Raw genomic sequence first — 18,585 nt, forward strand, 5'->3', positions numbered from 1 at the left:
ACATTAAAAACTGAAGTCCACACATCCTAAAATTTTCAAGGTGGAGACACCTGGTCCAAACACCTGTGTCTACCACCCAGGTAAGCTTCTGTCTAACGTTGTCTAAGGTTTTCTGAATGCTTAGAAAGATAGAATCTCATCCTCAGCAAGCAAAGAGGTTTTTAACCTTGAAGTAATCATTTTCTTGTTATTTTGGGAAGAGGGAGAAAAAGGAAAAAACGAGACTGCTCTGAATTCTGTAAAGAAGGATTAGATAAATATGTATGATTAATTATTAACTTTTTCTTTAATGGATTAACCTTCCCCAAGGAAAACCACTAGCGTTCAACTTAAGCAAATCAGCCCAGGCTTTTAATAGTTTTATTGCAACAATGTCATAATTCGTATGGGTGAAAGAGAGGAAGAAAGAGAGAGAGAGACTGAAAAGTGGCCTTCACAGAAAACATGTATTTAATTTTATTTACTAATAAGTAACACATTTTTCCAGTTTTTCCAGTTGCAATGGGTGGCTGTGAAGGTTGGACCATAAGAAAGACTGAGCACCAAGGAATGGAGGCCTTTGAACTCTGGTGCCGGAGAAGACTCCTGCGAGTCCCTTGGACTGCAAGGCGATCCAACAGGTCAGTCCTAGAGGAGATCAACCCTGAGTGCTCTTTAGAAGGCCAGATCCTGAAGAGGAAACTCAAAGACTATGGCCACCTAATGAGAAGGAAGAAGGACTCCCTGGAGAAGAGCCTCATGCTGGGAAAGATGGAGGACGAAAGAAGAAGGGGACGACAGAGAATGAGGTGGCTGGATGGAGTCACCGAAGCAGCCGGCGTGAGCTGAAATGGACTCCAGAGGATGGTAGAGGACAGGAAGGCCTGGAGGAACATTGTCCATGGGGTTGTGATGGGTTGGACACGACTTCGCAACTAACAACAACAACAAAACACATTTATGAAATGGATCTAGTCAAAATAAACAGATGCAATAGTCATTGTAATTAAGCAATCCGCTATTAATCAGCTGCCTTAATAAATTTATTCATGAATAACCCATTCAATCAATGGAACAAGAACAAATAAAGTGACACATTGGCAAAACATGTGCCATTATTAGGAACATGGGTTGGTGTGTTCCGTTTAGTTTTAGCTTATTGTTTTCGCAGCTATGTTTTCATAGCACATATAAAACGGGTCACTGAGTTCATTTGGATAACATGCTGAGTTTCCTTAGAATTCACTTTGGTGATTTTTTTTTTAAGGCTTAGCATGTTGCATGAACTCAGCCTGTCAGATTAGTTCAACTACTGTGCAAATCCAGAAAAATGCATTCCTTCCCTAATCAAGTTAATCCAATTTGGTTTAGTTTATTATAGGTAGGCCTCAACTTACGCACCCAAATGAGCCCAAAATGTATGTTGCTAAGTGAGACGCTTGCTAAATGCATTTGTGCCCCATTTTACGACCTTTCCTGCCACAGTTGTTAAGCGAATCATTGCAGTTGTTAATTTAGGAACATGGTTGTTAAATGAATCTGGCTTCGCCATTGACATGGTCGCAAAAAGGGGCCCTGTAAGCCCAGGACACGGCAACAGTCATAATTATGAGTCAGTTGTCAAGTGGCTGACTTTTGATCACATGACCATGAGGATGCTGCAATGGTCGCAAATGTGAAAAAAGGTCATAAGTCACTTTCTTCAGTGCTAATTCCTAAATAGCAATAGCCCTTAGACTTATATACCGCTTCACAGTGCTTTACAGCCCTCTCTAAGCAACTTATAGAGTCAGCCTATTGTCCCCAACAATCTGGGTCCTCAGTTTACCGACCTCGGAAGGACGGAAGGTTGAGTCAACCTTGAGCCAGTCAGAATCGAACTGCTGGCATTTGGAAGTCAATAGACTTAGGTTGCAATACTGCATTCTAACCACTGTGCCCTGTTGTAAATCGAAGACTATCTGTATTGTCTGAATCCAGAATATCTATCTATCTATCTATCTATCTATCTATCTATCTATCTATCTATCTATCTATCTATCTATCTATCTATCTATCTATCTATCTATCTAGAGCCGAGGTGGCGCAGTGGTTAAATGCAGCACTGCAGGCTACTTCAGCTGACTGCAGTTCTGCAATTCGGCTGTTCATATCTCACCGGCTCAGGGTTGACTCAGCCTTCCATCCTTCCCAGGTGGGTAAAATGAGAACCCGGATTGTTGTTGGGGGCAATATGCTGACTCTGTAAACCGCTTAGAGAGGGCTGAAAGCCCTATGAAGCGGTATATAAGTCTAACTGTTATTGCTATCTATCTATCTATCTATCTATCTATCTATCTACCTACCTACCTACCTACCTACCTACCTACCTACCTCTATATCTATCTATCATCTATCTATCTATCTATCTATCTATCTATCTATCTATCTATCTATCTATCTATCTATCTATCTTAAAAAAACATAGTTTCTTTCCCCCCAACGCACTCTGGCTTGTAAAGCCTGGCATATCCTAGTTTATGGTTGAGCACAATCTGTCAAGGAAGCCTGAGCCAAACCATTATCAGGTTTGTGTAAAGTATCAAGTAATAGTTTATCAAGTAAAAGGCAGAGCTGAACTTTGCTACCAACCAGGAAAAGGGAAGGAGAGGCAGGATTAAATTCCAGTTTTCTGAAATGTTTCCAGCTCAGCAGGACTTAAAATTCTATTTGCTGGCTGGGGAATTCTGGGAGTTGAAGTCCGGACATCTTCAAGTTGCCAAGGTTGAGAAACACTGGTTTAGTGCAACGTGTGAACCCAGCCAAATGGTGTCACTATCATAAATCGTGCCTTGTTGGAACCAGCCCACAGGTACTCATCTTACGACCGCAATTGAGCCCAACATTTACGTTGCTAAGGGAGACATTTGTTAAGTGAGCTTTGCCCCATTTTTACGACCTTCCTTGCCGTGAACCACTGCAATTGTAAAGTTAGTAACACGGTTGTTAAGCGAATCTGGCTTCGCCATTGATTTTGATTGCCAGCTTGCAAAAGAGGATCATACGCCTCCAGGACATTCTGGCTGTCATAAATATGAGTCAGTTGCCAAGTTTCCGAATTTTGATTGTGTGGCCCTGGGGATGCTGCAATGGTCATAAGTGTGAAAAACAATCCTAGGTTACTTCTTTCAATGCTGTTGTTAACTTTTGACCGTCACTAAGTGAACTGGTTGTAAATCAAGGATTACCTGCACTCTGCTGGGTTCAATAAGCCATGTTCAGGTAAACAATGACTGGGTAATGCCCAAATTCATTTTCCCTCTCCATGGTTGAACTCCAGCAATGGGTGCAGGCCAGGGATGGGTTCCTGCCAGTTCTAATCTCTTCTATAGAAGAGGTTGCAAAAATCTACCATGCCATTTAGAACCGGTTCCAGCTCCCTCCCTCCACCCATCCGCACCACGCTTGCCCCGCCCGCTGCTCAATGATTGGCTGGCTCACCAATTGCCCCACCCGCCTCAAACAGTCCTATCTAAACCTTAAAGTCTTAAAGCTGTCAAGTTTGAACATCCCTGCTTTCTTTTTTCTAAAGGGCTAGGGGTGCAAGGGTCTTGTAACTTGACAGCTTTAAGACTTGCACACTTCAATGCCAGAGTTCCTGGGCCAACATGACTGGAGGAGGAATTCTGGGAGTTGAAGTCCAGAAGTCTTAAAGCTGTCAACTTTGAACACCCTTGGGTTTTTTTTTCCTAAAGGGTTAGGGGTGCAAGGGTCTTGTAACTTGACAGCTTTAAGACTTGCATACTTCAATGCCAGAGTCCTGAGCCAACATGACTGGAGGAGGAATTCTGGGAGTTGAAGTCCACAAATCTTAAACCTGTCAAGTTTGAACACCCTTGGCTTTTTTTTCCTAAAGGGATAGGGGTGCAAGGGTCTTGTAACTTGACAGCTTTAAGACTTGCACACTTCAATGACAGAGTTCCTGAGCCAACATGACTGGAGGAGGAATTCTGGGAGTTAAGTCCACAAGTCTTAAAGCTGTCAAGTTTGAACACCCTTGGTTTTTTTTTTTCTAAAGGGATAGGGGTGCAGGGGTCTTGTAACTTGAAAGCTTTAAGACTTGCTTGCTTCAAATGCCAGTGTTTCTGAGCCAACATTTTGGTTGCTAAGCAAGAGCGTTGTTAAGTGAGTTTCACCACATTTTACAAGTTGGCCACACCCACCCAGTCACACGAATGCCAAGCCACTCCCACCCAGTCACATGGCTGGCAAACCACTCCCACTAAGCAGGCCACACCTACAGAAGAGGTTCTAAAAAATTTTGAAACCCACCACTGGTGCAGGTAGTCCTCAATTTACGACCACCATCAAGCCCCAACATTTCTGTTGTTAAGTGAGACATTCAGTGAACTTTGCCACATTTTATGACCTTTCCTCCCCCAGTTGCTAAACGAATCACCGCAGTTGATAAGTTGCTAACACAAACTTAAATGAATCTGGCTCCCACTGTCTTTGCTTGTCAGAGAGACGGTCACAAAAGGGGATCGGGAGACCTTGGAACACCGCAACTATCATAAAATGTGAATCACATGTCAAGCATCTGAATTTCGACAACCTGATCAAATGGGGATGCACCAAACAAGGTTGCAAGTGTGAAAAAATGGTCATAAGTCCCTTTATTATTTTCCACTGCTGTTGCCACTTTGAGCGGTCACTAAATGAACTGTTGTAAATCGAGGACTGTGTGCGAGTGTTTTGTCTGCGTGGTCGAGGACTGCGTGTGTATATGGTAAGGGGGTTCAACGTGTTGTATGAACGAGGCATCGCGTGTACACGCTTGATCGAGGCATTTAGTCCGGCCAGTCCAGCTTAGCCGATGCTCTCGGGCCGGTTTAGGGGAGGACGCGTGAGTCGGTGGCCCGTCCGCCAAGACGCCTCCGGACGGAGCGTCCGGCCGCCGCTTCTCCCACCAGAGCTCCCGGCCGGCTCCGACGGGGGCAGCAGAGGCGGAGCAGCGGGGCTGGCGGGAACTCCCTCCGGCCTTGATCCGGCAGCCAGTCCCGTCCCGCCCCGTCCCGCCCCTGCCCGCCCGGGGGCGGTGGGGAGGCGGAGGCAAGCGAGGAGCCCCGGCCGAAGGGAGGGAAGCGCCGGTAGGGCTGCCCGGAGGGACCCGCTGGCCGCTAACGGAGACGCCGGAGCAAGCGGCCGGGATGGCGGCGGACGGCGGCCTGGAGCAGCGGGCGCTGCAGTACGAGCAGACTTTGGTGAGTGGCCTCTGCGCCTGGCTGCGCCGCGGGACGGGCTCCTGGGTGCCAGAGGGACTCTGGCCATGTGCAGAGCGCCTCTCCTCCATTTCCCTCCCTCTCTATCTGGAAGGCTCCTCTTGGGACCCGGCCGCGCTGGGGAGGCTTTTTCAAGAGGGAGCCAGAGGAAAAGCAGGCAGCCTCTGAGCATGTGAAGAGTGCTTGGTTGCAAAAGTTGAGTCGGGTCCAGGCGTGCCGCCGCTTCTCAATACTTTTAAGCAAGAGTTGTCCCGGCCCCACCGGGCATGAGGAAGGCTATCTATCACTTTTGGCCGCAAAAGGGACGTTCAACTCATTCCCTCTCGCATCGATTCCCCCTTTTCATCCATCTCAATCAATCAATCAGAATAGAGCTGGGTGGGACCTTTAAAGATCTTCTAGTCCAGCCCCCTGTACAAGCAGAAGAACCTATACCATTTCGGACAACTGTCCAGTCTCTTCTTAAAAGCCTCCAGCGATGAGGCACCCACAACTTCTGGAGGCAACTTCTGTCCCACTGGTTAATTGTCCTCACTGTTAGGAAGTTTCTCCTTAATTCCTAGGTTGCTTCTCTCCTTGGTTAGTTTCCATCCATTGTTTCTTGTCTTGCCTTCTGGTGCCTCGGAAAATAAGTTGAACCCCCCACTTTCTTTGGGGCAGCCCCTCATGTACTGGAAGACTGCTATCCTGTCCCCCCACCCACCCCCCTAGTCCTTCTTTTCTCTAGATTAGCCAATCCCAAATCCTGCAACCGTTCTTTTCACGTGTTGTAGTCTCCACTTTCATACAGTTTCTCTTTTATTTAGATAGTTGCGCATCAGTTCAAAGTGTCCCGGAGAGAAATGGGTGCAAGATAGAGAGAATTGGGATTTTTCCTCCTAAGAAGTTGATTGTGAAAGTTTTACAGCTAGTTGTGGGTAAATTGCTAGGGCAAATCTGGGTTCATCCCTGTCAGATTGCATTGCCGTCGGAGGCTGTCACCAGAGCGTGGTGGGGTGGGGGAGAGACCCAACAGGTGCACTGAAGTCCTTGTAGCTTCCCCTGTTGGACAAGCCAGCTGGTTCGGTGAATTGAACCGTGGGAATCTGCCCAGATTTTTGTCTTCCCCAGACACACAAATGGAGCAGGATAGGCTGTACATAGGTGCTGCTCGTAGCATTTGAACTCGGCCAATCAAAAGGAGGAGGGGAAATATTTTTTTTTTTGGGGGGGGGAAACCCAAGTAGGGTTTCCTAATCTGAGTGAGGGACGCAGTGGCTCAGTGGCTAAGACGCTGAGCTTGTCGATCAGAAAGGTGTGGGCATGTATTGTTTAAGATTAGTATTTTTATTAATATTTTTAAATAATAATTACAGTCAAATGAAAATGGATATATGATGATGGTGATATGTATGAATATTTGAGTTAAAATGCTCGAGTTAACATGAGTTATGTTTGTTGACTGTGGAGGAGATGCACGAAAGTTTATTTGTGACCGACTGACACACTTTCTATAGCATGTAAAGAAAGATGTTGTACTTGTTTTAAATTAAAAATTAAAAAATTTTTTAATAAAAAAAAAAAAGAAAGGTCAGCAGTTAGGCGGTTCGAATCCCTAGCGCCGCGTAACAGAGTGAGCTCCCGTTACTTGTCCCAGCTTCTGCCAACCTAGAAGTTCGAAAGCATGTAAAAAAATGCAAATGGAAAAATAGGAACCACCTAATTCACAAAGAAGCAAACTTTGTGGACTTCCAGAAGCGTAGAATTCCGCCCTCCAGAATTCCCAGCGGTAACCATATAATTCAGGTAGATAGGAAGGTCTTTTTTTAGTTTTTTAAAATCCTGCCTTTATTATTTGGATAAATAACTCAAGGGGGCTAACATACCTAAATGTTCCTTCCCCCCCCTCTTATTTTATCCACAACAACAACAACCCTGTGAGGTGGGTTGGGAAGAGAGAGAGAGAGAAAGCGACTGGCTCAAAATCACCCAGCTGGCTTTCATGCCTAAGGTGGGTCTAGAACTCTCGCTCTCCTAGTGATTGGCCCAGAGTCACCCAGGCAACCTTCGTGCCTAAAGCAAGACTAGAACTCGGGGCCTTCTGGCGATTGGCCCAAAGTCACCCAGTCGGCTTTCATGACTAAGGTGGGACTCGAACTCACAGTCTCCTGGTTTTTATTTTTTATCTTTTCTTTTATGTACACTAAGAGCATATGCACCAAGACAAATTCCTTGTGGGTCCAATCACACTTGGCCAATGAAGAATTCTATTCCATTCCATTCCATTCCATTCTATTCAGCCTGGTGCTGAATTAGCATACCGTTTTTATGTTATAACCCAACCAATCAATCCACTTTGAAATAGTCTAGAAATAAGCAACTCAAACATCATTAAAAAGAGCACAAATATAGCGGTTTGGCCAACTTCCCGTTAGAGCTGTAGTTAAAATGGTCATAAAGTTTATGCAACGATAGAGAAAACATTTATATTTTTTTTGCTCTTATCTGTCTCTGTGGGACTTGGCACGATCTTGAGCTACGCCTTTCTTATACAGTGGGCACGCTTGGTTTAAATGAGGGGGTCTGTGATGTTGAATTTGATGCCAGCCTTGTGCAAACCACGAGGGAAAGGACAGGTTGCGCCATGGAATCCCATAGAAGGGCATTTGCAGTAGGAAAAAGCTATAAAACAGTTACTTAGTCGCACTGATAATGTTATCTAGTTGGGTAATGAAACATCTACAGCCCCCCCCCCCCAAATCAAGCTCAAAGAACACCTTGGCCTCTTATCATTCGACGTGAGCTACAGATAATCTCATCTATTGGAACCAATGGAAGAGATTATCTGTAGCTCACATCGAACGATGGAGTCCATGGTGGTCTCTGAAGTTGATTCCCCCCCCCCTGCAGATGTTCTATTACCAAACTAGATAACATCATCAGTGTGATCGAGCGTGGGGTTTGCTCTCTGTTTAAAGACAGTAGCTTGCTCTGCTGGTGTTGGTGGAGGTGTGGTTCCCACCCACCCCCCTTTGTACTTCTCCAGCTGCCAATACCCAGATAAGCAGGGATTAATACCAGACAAACAATGAGGCAGAAAGCAACACTGTAATCAAGATTATATCTACCAAGGAGAAAATCATACCGAGCCATGGTGGCGCAGTGGTTAGAGTGCAGTACTGCAGGCTGCTTCTGCTGCCTGCCGGCTGCCTCTGCAATTTGAGAGTTCAAGTCTCACCGGGCTCAGGGTTGACTCAGCCTTCCATCCTTCCAAGGTGGGTAAAAGGAGGACCCGGATTGTTGGGGGCAAATATGCTGACCCTGTAAACTGCTTAGAGAGGGCTGTAAAGCACTATGAAGTGGTATATAAGTCTAAGTGCTATTGCTACCTCCGTCAACACCAGCAGGGCAAGATATAAATAGGGAGCAAGCGCCACATTCTGTAGCACTGAGGATGTTACCTAGTTGGGTAATGAAACGTTTGCAAGCAAACAACCGAGCTCAGAGAGCACCAGAGAATTTGTGCTAGGAGAACCCCTTAAAAAAATCATGTTGCCAAGCCAGGAAATTTTGGATTACTGCAGCTGGAAATAAAGATGTTTGGGATATGGTGGCTTTAGGTTTCCTCCTGACCAATACCATGCACACACCCACACCCACATACCCTGACTTATGTCCTTACCACATGCTTAAATACACTCAGCTGAAACCTTAATGGCATGTGAGCCGTTGCCCTAGATCAGCTCTGATGCGCAGGCGTGCACGCCTCCCGCCAGCCATCTGGTCCTTGGGCCTCTGCTGTGCATGCATGTGGGGGCAGAGCGCATGCAGGGGGCGCACACATGCGCAGGGGTGGGACACATGCAGGGGGGCATGCGTGCATGCATGGGGTGTGTGCACACATGCACGGGGGCGTGGCCTGTGGAGGTGTCACGTTCATTCCATTTGGGGGGGCCTTGGCACTCGGTCCGGAAAAGGTTAGACCTCCCTGCTCTATGCAGATCAATTCCCACATAACCCCATGTTTGGTGAGTTTTAATCTAAGTTTGTTTGTGCAGCCCCGCGAGTGGCTTATGTGTGAACCCAGCCTCTTTGCCAGATGATGCAGCGTATTATATAAACCCTGATAGCGGGTTAAGTGCAGTGCGAGATTGCCACTGATTCGTGTCGTGGCATCTTGAGGAAGGCGAGGCGAATAGAGTTGGCCAGGGATGGTGCAGAGACGTAAGGCAGAAACCTTGTACCCGAGAGATCTGTGCAAAAGCTTTCCAACAATCCTAAAGGAATCCTGTTCATTTACCCCAGAGAATGGGTTGTTCCTTCTAATGTTATTTGAACTGGGCAGCTGACACAGGGTCAGGTGTAGAGAGAAGGGCAAGGAGACCACCAAGAGATCCCAAGGCTGCAGACTAGATTGAGAAACGAGAAAAATTATCCAAAGACAAAGGAATCTCCAAACTGAGCAACTCTTAAGGCCGATGGATTTCAGCTCCCAGAATTCCTCAGCCAGCCATGCTGGCTGAGGAATTCTGGGAGTTGAAGTCCACAGGCCTTAAAATTTGCTCAATTTGGAGACCCCTGCCCTAGAAGATGAGGAGGCTAAACACTTCCAGCCATTGTCACAAGAAAACCCATGGTCCTCCCCTCCTTGTGTTTATTGGAGAGGTTCAGCAGAAAACTCCCCCCCCCCGACTTTGATTTTAAAGAGCTACTTAAAAAGGTGAAAGCTCAAATTTTGCAATTTTTTAAAAAAATTCTAATAATTTTTGTTCTATTCTCTGTATAATTGAGTGACATCTGTGTCTAAAATTATCTCAACAAGGACAGCTGAATGAGAAACATTTGTTATAAAAAAGGATGTTGAGCAGTGGTGGGATTCAAATAATTTAACAACCGGTTCTCTGCCCTAGTGATTTCTCCCAAGAACCACTTCATCAAACTGCTCAGAAATTTAACAACCGGTTCTCCCGAAGTGGTGCGAACCGGCTGAATCCCATCACTGATGTTGAGGCTCTAGAAAAAGTGCAGAGAAGAGCAACCAGGATGATCAGGGGGCTGGAGGCTAAGACATACGATGAACGGTTGCAGGAACTGGGCATGGCTAGTCTAGTGAAGAGAAGGACCAGGGGAGACAGGATAGCAGTCTTCCAATATCTCAGGAGCTGCCACAAAGAAAAGGGGGTCAAGCTATTTTCCAAGGCACCTGAAGGCCACACAAGGAATAATGGATGAAATTAACTAAGGAGAGATTCAACCTGGAAATAAGGAGAATAGCAATAGCAATAGCAATAGCAGTTAGACTTATATACTGCTTCATAGGGCTTTCAGCCCTCTCTAAGCGGTTTACAGAGTCAGCATATCGCCCCCACAGTCTGGGTCCTCAAATCTGTCAAATCTTCTGACAGTCAGAACAAGCAACCCCTGGAACAGAAGTTCCCTTCGGAAGTTGTGGGAGCTTCATCACTGGAGGCTTTCAAGAAGAGACTGGACTGCCATCTGTCAGAAATGGTGTAGGATCTCCTGCTTGGGCGGGGTTGGGGAGAGGTTGGACTAGATGACCTACAAGGTGCCTTCCAACTCTGTTATTCTATATTCTATATTCAATTGCATGCACCTTTTCCAAGTTGGGGCTGTCCCACCAGGTGGGCAGCAGCTGCGAGAGAGGCTATTTGGGCAGTGGTGAAATTCAACTTTTTTTACTACCGGTTCTGTGGCTGTGGCTAGGTGGGCGTGGCAAGGGAAAGATACTGCAAAATCCCCATTCCCCCCCCCCTCTTGGGAGAAGGATACTGCAAAATCCCCATCCCCCCCCCACTCCTGGGAGAAGGATATTGTAAAATCCTTATTCCCTCCTCACTCCTGGGAGAAGGATACTGCAAAATCCCCATTCCCTCCTCACTCCTAGGGGAAGGATACTGCAAAATCCCCATTCCCTCCTCACTCCTGGGAGAAGGATACTGCAAAATCCCCATTCCCTCCTCACTCCTGGGAGAAGGATACTGCAAAATCCCCATTCCCTCCTCACTCCTGGGAGAAGGATACTGCAAAATCCCCATTCCCTCCTCACTCCTAGGGGAAGGATATTGCAAAATCCCCATTCCCTCCCCACTCTTGGGGGAAGGATATTGCAAAATCCCCATTCACTCCTTACTCCTGGGAGAAGGATACTGCAAAATCCCCATTCACTCCCCACTCCTGGGGGAAGGATATTGCAAAATCCCCATTCACTCCTCACTCCTGGGAGAAGGATACTGCAAAATCCCCATTCACTCCTCACTCCTGGGGGAAGGATATTGCAAAATCCCCATTCTCTCCTCACTCCTGGGAGAAGGATACTGCAAAATCCCCATTCCCTCCTCACTCCTAGGGGAAGGATATTGCAAAATCCCCATTCCCTCCCCACTCTTGGGGGAAGGATATTGCAAAATCCCCATTCACTCCCCACTCCTGGGGGAAGGATATTGCAAAATCCCCATTCACTCCTCACTGGGAGAAGGATACTGCAAAATCCCCATTCCCTCCCCACTCCTGGGGGAAGGATATTGCAAAATCCCCATTCCAACCACACTCCTGGGAGAAGGATACTGCAGAATCCCCATTCCCTCCCCACTCCTGGGGGAAGGATATTGCAAAATCCCCATTCCCTCCCCACTCCTGGGGGAAGGATACTGCAAAATCCCCATCCCCCCCCCACTCCTGGGGGAAGGATATTGCAAAATCCCCATTCCCTCCTCACTCCTGGGAGAATGATACTGCAAAATCTCCATTCCAACCACACTCTTGGGCCAGCCAGAGGTGGTATTTGCCGGTTCTCCGAACTACTCAAAATTTCTGCTACCGGTTCTCCAGAACCTGCTGAATTTCACCCCTGTATTAGGGGCCAGAGCTGCCTGCCTGCCTGACCCAGTTCTCTTTAAACGCCCAACCTACTTTTAAGAGTTGTTTTTCTGAATAGAGAAGGAGGAGGAGGAGGAGGCGGTGGCCACCTTGAACTCTTGAATGAAAAGCAGGTTATTCATCTACCACGCACAATCTCTCCAGAGAGGTTGGTCAGGTGCCCACTTGTGTCTTTTAGGTGCTATCCCTTTGTGAGAGGCAAGGAAAGGCACCTGGATGGGATATTGAAGGAAGCCTTGCCTGGATCAAAGAGTACATTTTTAAAGACTTGAGCCATGAGATAATATTTGAAGATTTTCAGGCAGACACCCCCCCCCCCAAACTAATTCACCGAGATATAAAAAGGAAAAGCAGAGCTTCAGCACAGTTGGAACAGCCAGACTATGTTATAGGTAGTCCTCAACATATGACTGCAGCTGAGCCCAAAATTTCCATTGCTAAGTGAGACAAAGAGAGATTCAACCTAGAAATGAGGAGAAATTTTCTGACCGTGTAAACAATCAACCCATGGAACAGAAGCTGCCTTCGGAGGTCGTGGGAGGTTCATCACTGGAGGCTTTCAAGAAGAGACTGGACTGCCATCTATCAGAAATGGTGTAGGGTCTCCTGCTTGGATGGGTGGTGGTGGTCTAGATGACCTCTAAGGACCCTTCCAACTCTCTTAGTCTCTGTGTCAAGGGAACTTTGGCCCATTGTACTACCTCGCTTGCCACCGTTGCTCAGTGATCCCCTGCAGTTGTTGAGTTACTAACACGGTCGTTAAGTGAATCTGGCTTCCTCCTCGACTTTGCTTGTCAGAAGGTCGCAAAAAGGGGATCACAGAACAGCAACCGTCATAAATATGAGACAGTTGCCAAACATCTGAACTTTGATCACACGACCATGGGGTTGCTGCAACCGACTTAAATGTGAAAACCGATCATAAGACGCTTTCTCAAGTGAATTTGCAGCTTTGAACAATCACTAAACAAACAGTTGTAAGTTGAGGACTACCTATATTTTGGTCAAGTTGGACTTGCAGAGGCTTCCAGATTGAACCTGCCTTCTGAATGAGGCCATTTTTTCCCGATTCACATGGAACTGCACATGGATAAAGGGCACTGGGTTTGTGCAACATAGTCATTTGTTGTTGTTAGTTGCGAAGTCGTGCCCGACCAGAGGTGGGTTCCTACCAGTTCGCACCTATTCGGTAGAACCGGTTCGTCAAATCTACCGAACCGGTTAGAAGAGGTTCCACCAGTGGACCCGGAAAGCAGGCCACACCTACAGAAGAGGTTCCAAAATTTTTTGAAACCCACCACTGGTCCTTGGATATGATTATTCTACGCTATCATGCTCCTATTTATAAAACTCAGTGCCTCTGTGAAAGGTAAGGATGAGTCCTGCGTTTGTGGTCCAATCAGAACATTGCATGTGTTGAAGTTGTTTTAGCGCAAACCAAAGATGCCTTTTAAAAAACAAGTTTACATCATATTTTTCTGCATGCCAGTGCTGTGTGTGAGGTAATTTAAGGTGGTTCTGATGAGTGTCGCCGGCATCTTCATATCCGGTCACACGGGCGGCAAGCCACTCCCATCCGGTCACATGGTCAGCAAGCCACTCCCACAAAGGAGGTCACACCCACAGAGTAGGTTCGAACAATTTTTGAAACTCACCACTATGTCCGACTCATCGCGACCCCATGGACAACATTCCTCCAGGCCTTACCTGTCCTCTACGATCCTCTGAAGTCCATTTAAGCTCACACTGACTGCTTCAGTGACCCCATCCGGCCATTTTCTGTCGTCCCCTTCTTCTCCTGCGCTCCATCGTTCCCAGCATGAGGCTCTTCTCCAGTGAGTCCTTCCTTCTAATTAGGTGGCCAAAGTCTTTGAGTTTCCTCTTCAGGATCTGGCCTTCTAAAGAGCAGTCAGGGTTGATCTCCTCTAGGACTGACCAATTAGATGGCCTTGCAATCCAGGAGTCTTCTCCAGCACCAGAGTTCAAAGGCCTCCATTCTTTAGCGCTCAGCCTTTCTTATGGTCCAACCTTCACAGCCATCCATTGCCACTGGGGAAACCATAGCCATTGACTATACGCACTTTTGTTGGCAGGGTGACGTCTCTGGTTTTTAATATGCTGTCTAGATTTGCCATAGGAGCAAGCGTCTTTTAATGTCTTGGCTGCAGTCCCCACCTGCGGTCATCTTGGAGCCCCGGAAAATAAAATCTGTCGCTACCTCCATAGTCAAAGTGCAGGAAGAAAATCCAGGTTTGAACTTGTCAAACGTAGCTTGTTGCACGAATGAATCTTCTAATTCTTCCTGATTTTTTTCTTTATAATACCTTGATTAAATTTCAACATTGAACATTAAAATACAAGCTAACATAAAAGAGAGAGGGACAAGGGACACCAAAACAAATGGAAAGTGCGCAAAATATACCACAAGCTGATTTATAGCAATGCATAAATGCATCTGCTAGCAGTTTAACTTTGCTCAGAGGTGTTAAGTGAAACCAGGTGCCCGACCTGTAAGGAATGGCCAATTTTGGACCCTTTGCTGACTGCAGGAAAACAGCAAAAGTACCTTCACCCTGGTTGGAAGGGTGGGAAATCCTGCCCAGGCCTTTCTCTTGAGAATGAAAAGGATGAGAAAAATAAATAAACGAACCGCTTGCTTAATGATAGGGTCAGAGATGCCAGCCTATCGCTGGGCAAAGAAGGCTCCCTGGGTACACCGTTTGAAAGATCCTGCTTAGAGCTTGAAGCTAGCAGACCCAAAATAAAGTGAAATGAATAAATAAACAAATAAATAAATAAAACACTGCTTTTGATTATTCGAAGGTTGGCATTGGCAGGAGAGGAAAATAGGCAGGGTTGAGAAGTGCCTGTCCAAGGCCGGGAAAAGAAAATGTATTGTTTCAGTTCTTGGAGAGAAGGCCAAGCGTATCGGTCATTGCTGTCATCCTCATAATTGGACTAACACCATTAAGTCCCCGTACTTGCAGCCAGCTGGAACAGTTGCTCGTTGGGAGAGTAACAGAAGCTGGGTAGCAGGAAGAATTGTGGTGCAGCAGCCTAAAATGGAAACCTCTTCCCCGGTTGGAAATCTGGAAAGCTTTTCAAAAAGCAAGCTTTTTTCACCAACACGGTGCCCTTGTATGCAGGGGTCCCCAACCCGTGGACCGCAGACCGGTACTGGGTCACAGTCCGTTGGGAACCGGGCCACGAAAGCAGCAAACAAGCTTGCAAAAACTCTATTTGCACCCGGGCAAATGGAGTTTTGCATGCACGAAACCTGTTGTGGCCCACCATCGGCCAGTGGAGGTGGCAGCAGATTCGGACAGTGAGGAGGTTGGGGAGGAAGATGGGCCAGTCGTGGAGTCTGGGGAAGGCTCTGATGAGGGCTCTGTGTCGGAGGCAGAGAGGGGGCCAGAGCCGTCTGACAGTTATCAGCTGCCTTCAGAGTCAGAGATCAGTGAGGCAGAAGAACAGCTGGAGCCTGTTCCCAGTGTGTGCATGTGCATAGTTGCCAGATGAAGGGAACAGCTAAAGAACAAGGGTCGACTTGGGAGTAAGGCCACAGGTGGATGATGAATGGCCCCTCCCAGAGGAAATAAAAGAGGGAGTGGAGTTTGCAGGAGACAGTTCGCTTAATTGGTATGTGACTCTCTGAGACTCCTTGTCAAGTTCTGCAGATACTTGGAAGCTCTCCATGCCAGATAAGGTCTGTGTTTGAAAATCCTCCGTTAAAAGACTTGGCTGGATGTGAATGAGCAGAATTCACAGGAAATTAATAAAAGTGGTTTTTGTTTGACACCTCTGTCCTATGGTCTCCACCAGAGATATTTAAACCTGAGAGAGAAAATACATGTAAAACAATATGAGTCGGTTGGAAATGATCCTGTTCCAGAGAGGGCCACCCCATTGTTCAATGCTTAGCCCAGTAAACTTTAACTTAGCGGCTTCATTCACACAACCAAGCTCAGTTTATCTAATGTGAGGCCTACTTTGGAGGTTTGAGGCTTGTGCCAGCCATACCTTTTCAGTCAGTTTCTGGTCCCTCACAATGTTCCAGATTGGAAAATGGATTTTTTCAGTAATTAAACTTGTGGCTTTGAATTGTTCGGTTGATCTATGGCTCAGTCTAGCGGCCATCCCGTTCCTTTACATCTACTTCGGTATTTCTCCCCCCTCCCAACTCCCCCTTGCCCTCCGAGGCAGACATTACTGTGTTCCCCGTCAATAGAGGGGATTCTTGTTGGCCAAATTTTAGCCCCTTTCATCTTACTTTGGTTTGTTCAGGCTCTGTAACGCTGTAGCCCCAGGCAAGTCTGATTTCCGCTTTCATGCTTTGCTTTTCAACTTTTCTGCCATGCCCTTTCTCCCGGATCTGTGACAATTCACCACAGCCAATTTGCCACGGCCAGAGATGGGTTGCTACCGGTTCGGACCAGTTCGGCTGAATAGGTAGTAACTCAGCCGTACCAGTTCTATCCTGGGCGCCGCCATCTTTATTTTCTATTCTGCACCTGCGTAGAACAATCTTCATTGAAAAAAATGTAGTTTTCCCCGCTTTTTAATGGTGTATACATGCCAGTCCCAGAGAGGTCCCAGAGATGGGACCATTTTTCATAAAAACGGTGACATTTTTGCCTTCCTGCAGCCTAAAGCACTCTGCAGGCTTCAGCGGGGCTGGGGGAAGGCAAAAATGCCCCTGTTTTTTGCGAAAAAACGGCCCGTTTTTTGCAAAAATTGACGCATTTTTGCCTTCCCCAGCCCCCAGAAGCACTCTGCAGGCTTCAGCAGGGCTGAGGTAAGGCAAAATGCCTCTGTTTTTGCGAAACACAGTCTTTCTGTCCATTTTTCACAAAAACGGGCGTGTTTTTGCCTTCCCCCAGACCTGCTGAAGCCTGCAGAGTGTTCCTGGGTTCCTGAGTGTGCGTGAGTGATGTCAGGTTGGCCACGCCCACTCAGTCACATGCCCCCCATCTAGCCACGCCCACTGAATCGTTAGTAAAAAAAAGATTGAAACCCACTCCTGGCTGCGGCCAACTTGGTGCGGGACAACTCACCACAGCTAATTCACTGCAGGACAATTTGCTGCGGGACAAGAGTTATACTAATATCCCCCCCCCCCGCCAAAAAAAGTGGAATAGAATCATTAATCATTAAATGAAAGGGTGCAAAAAGGGGGACAGGAGGAAATATGAAGGGCAAAAATGACAATATTTTTATTTATTTATTTTAAATCATTAAATAGAATTGTGAAATTGTCCCGTGATGAGTTGGCCATGGTGAGTTGTCGTGCACTGAGTTCGCCGTGGTGACTTGGCCATGGCAAGTTGAGTTGGCTACAGTGAGTTGGCTGTGGCAAGTTGTCCCATGCCACCTCTCCCTAACTCTGTGCTGCACCAGGTTCGTCCCTAATAAATCTTAAATCAGTGTTTTTCAACCTCTGCATGTTTAAGATGGACTTCAACTCCCAGAGTTCCCTGGTTAGCATGGAATTCTGGGAGTTGAAGTCCACCTATCTTCAAATTGCTGAAGTTGAGAAGTTCTGTCTTAGGAGCTCACTTTCTGCTGCGTTCTTCTTCCTGGTTGGTTCCCGTTCTCCATCACCGGTTTTCTGGGGCCATTTAAGTTAAATGCTGAATGTTTCTTGGCTTGAATTGCTCTTAAGAGCAGATTATGAGGTTAAGGATCCATGCCAAGTAATGATTATGGGGTTGGATTAGAAGTAGTGATTCCCAGACTCAAATCTTCACTTGCTCCAAATTGTAGGATAAGAGTGTGCCAGTCTCTCTCGCTTTGATTGTGTTTGTACAAAACCAGGATTAGTTTGGACCGTAGTCTGTTAGCTAAGTCAAAGCTGATTGGATCTGCACAACACACTAAGCCAGGAATCTCCAAACTTGGCAACTTTAAGACTAATGGACTTCAGTTCCCAAAATTCCTCAGCCGGTCATGCTGAGGAATTCTGGGAATTGAAGTTCACAAGCTTTAAAATTGCCAAGTTTGGAGAATTCAGTACTAAGCCATGATCTATAATTTGTAAACTACATCCTGACCAGCGGTGGGTTTCACATTTTGTTACCCCCGGTTTGACCCGCGGGCCCACTTCCATGCATGCCCCCAGCCTTCTGTGCATGCCCTTTGCTTGTGCGTGCACCTTTTGCGCATGGGCCTGGCCTCAAAAATGTGCCTAAATAGGACAGCATAGAGCCGGTGCGGGTGGGTAGGCGCACCCACAATTTCCGCTACTGGTTTATTTATTTATTTATTTATTAGACTTTTATACCGCTTCATAGGGCTTTCAGCCCTCTCTAAGTGGTTTACAGATTTTTAGCAAATTGAGTCAGCAAATTGCCCCCAACAATCCGGGTCCTCATTTCACCCACCTCGGAAGGATGGAAAGCTGAATCAACCTTGAGCCGGTGAGATTTGAACCGCTGAACTGCAGAGAACAGTCAGCTGAAGTGGCCTGCAG

The 18,585-nt window shown here is 46.7% G+C and overlaps 1 protein-coding gene across 1 annotated transcript in view; it reads left to right on the plus strand.

Annotated features, from left to right (window-relative positions):
* Window positions 1–5,039: 5,039 nt before the first annotated feature.
* The window catches only part of LOC116513725 (chloride channel protein 2-like), a 61,379-nt gene continuing 47,833 nt past the window's right edge, over window positions 5,040–18,585 (plus strand). Inside the window, exon 1 of the mRNA XM_032224908.1 lies at window positions 5,040–5,222. Within this exon, the coding sequence (XP_032080799.1) occupies window positions 5,169–5,222 (54 nt within the window). The 5' untranslated portion in view covers window positions 5,040–5,168. The remainder of the gene's footprint in view (window positions 5,223–18,585) is intronic.

Source organism: Thamnophis elegans, chromosome 10 (genome assembly GCF_009769535.1).
Source record: "Thamnophis elegans isolate rThaEle1 chromosome 10, rThaEle1.pri, whole genome shotgun sequence".
Classification (NCBI taxonomy): Eukaryota; Metazoa; Chordata; class Lepidosauria; order Squamata; family Colubridae; genus Thamnophis; species Thamnophis elegans.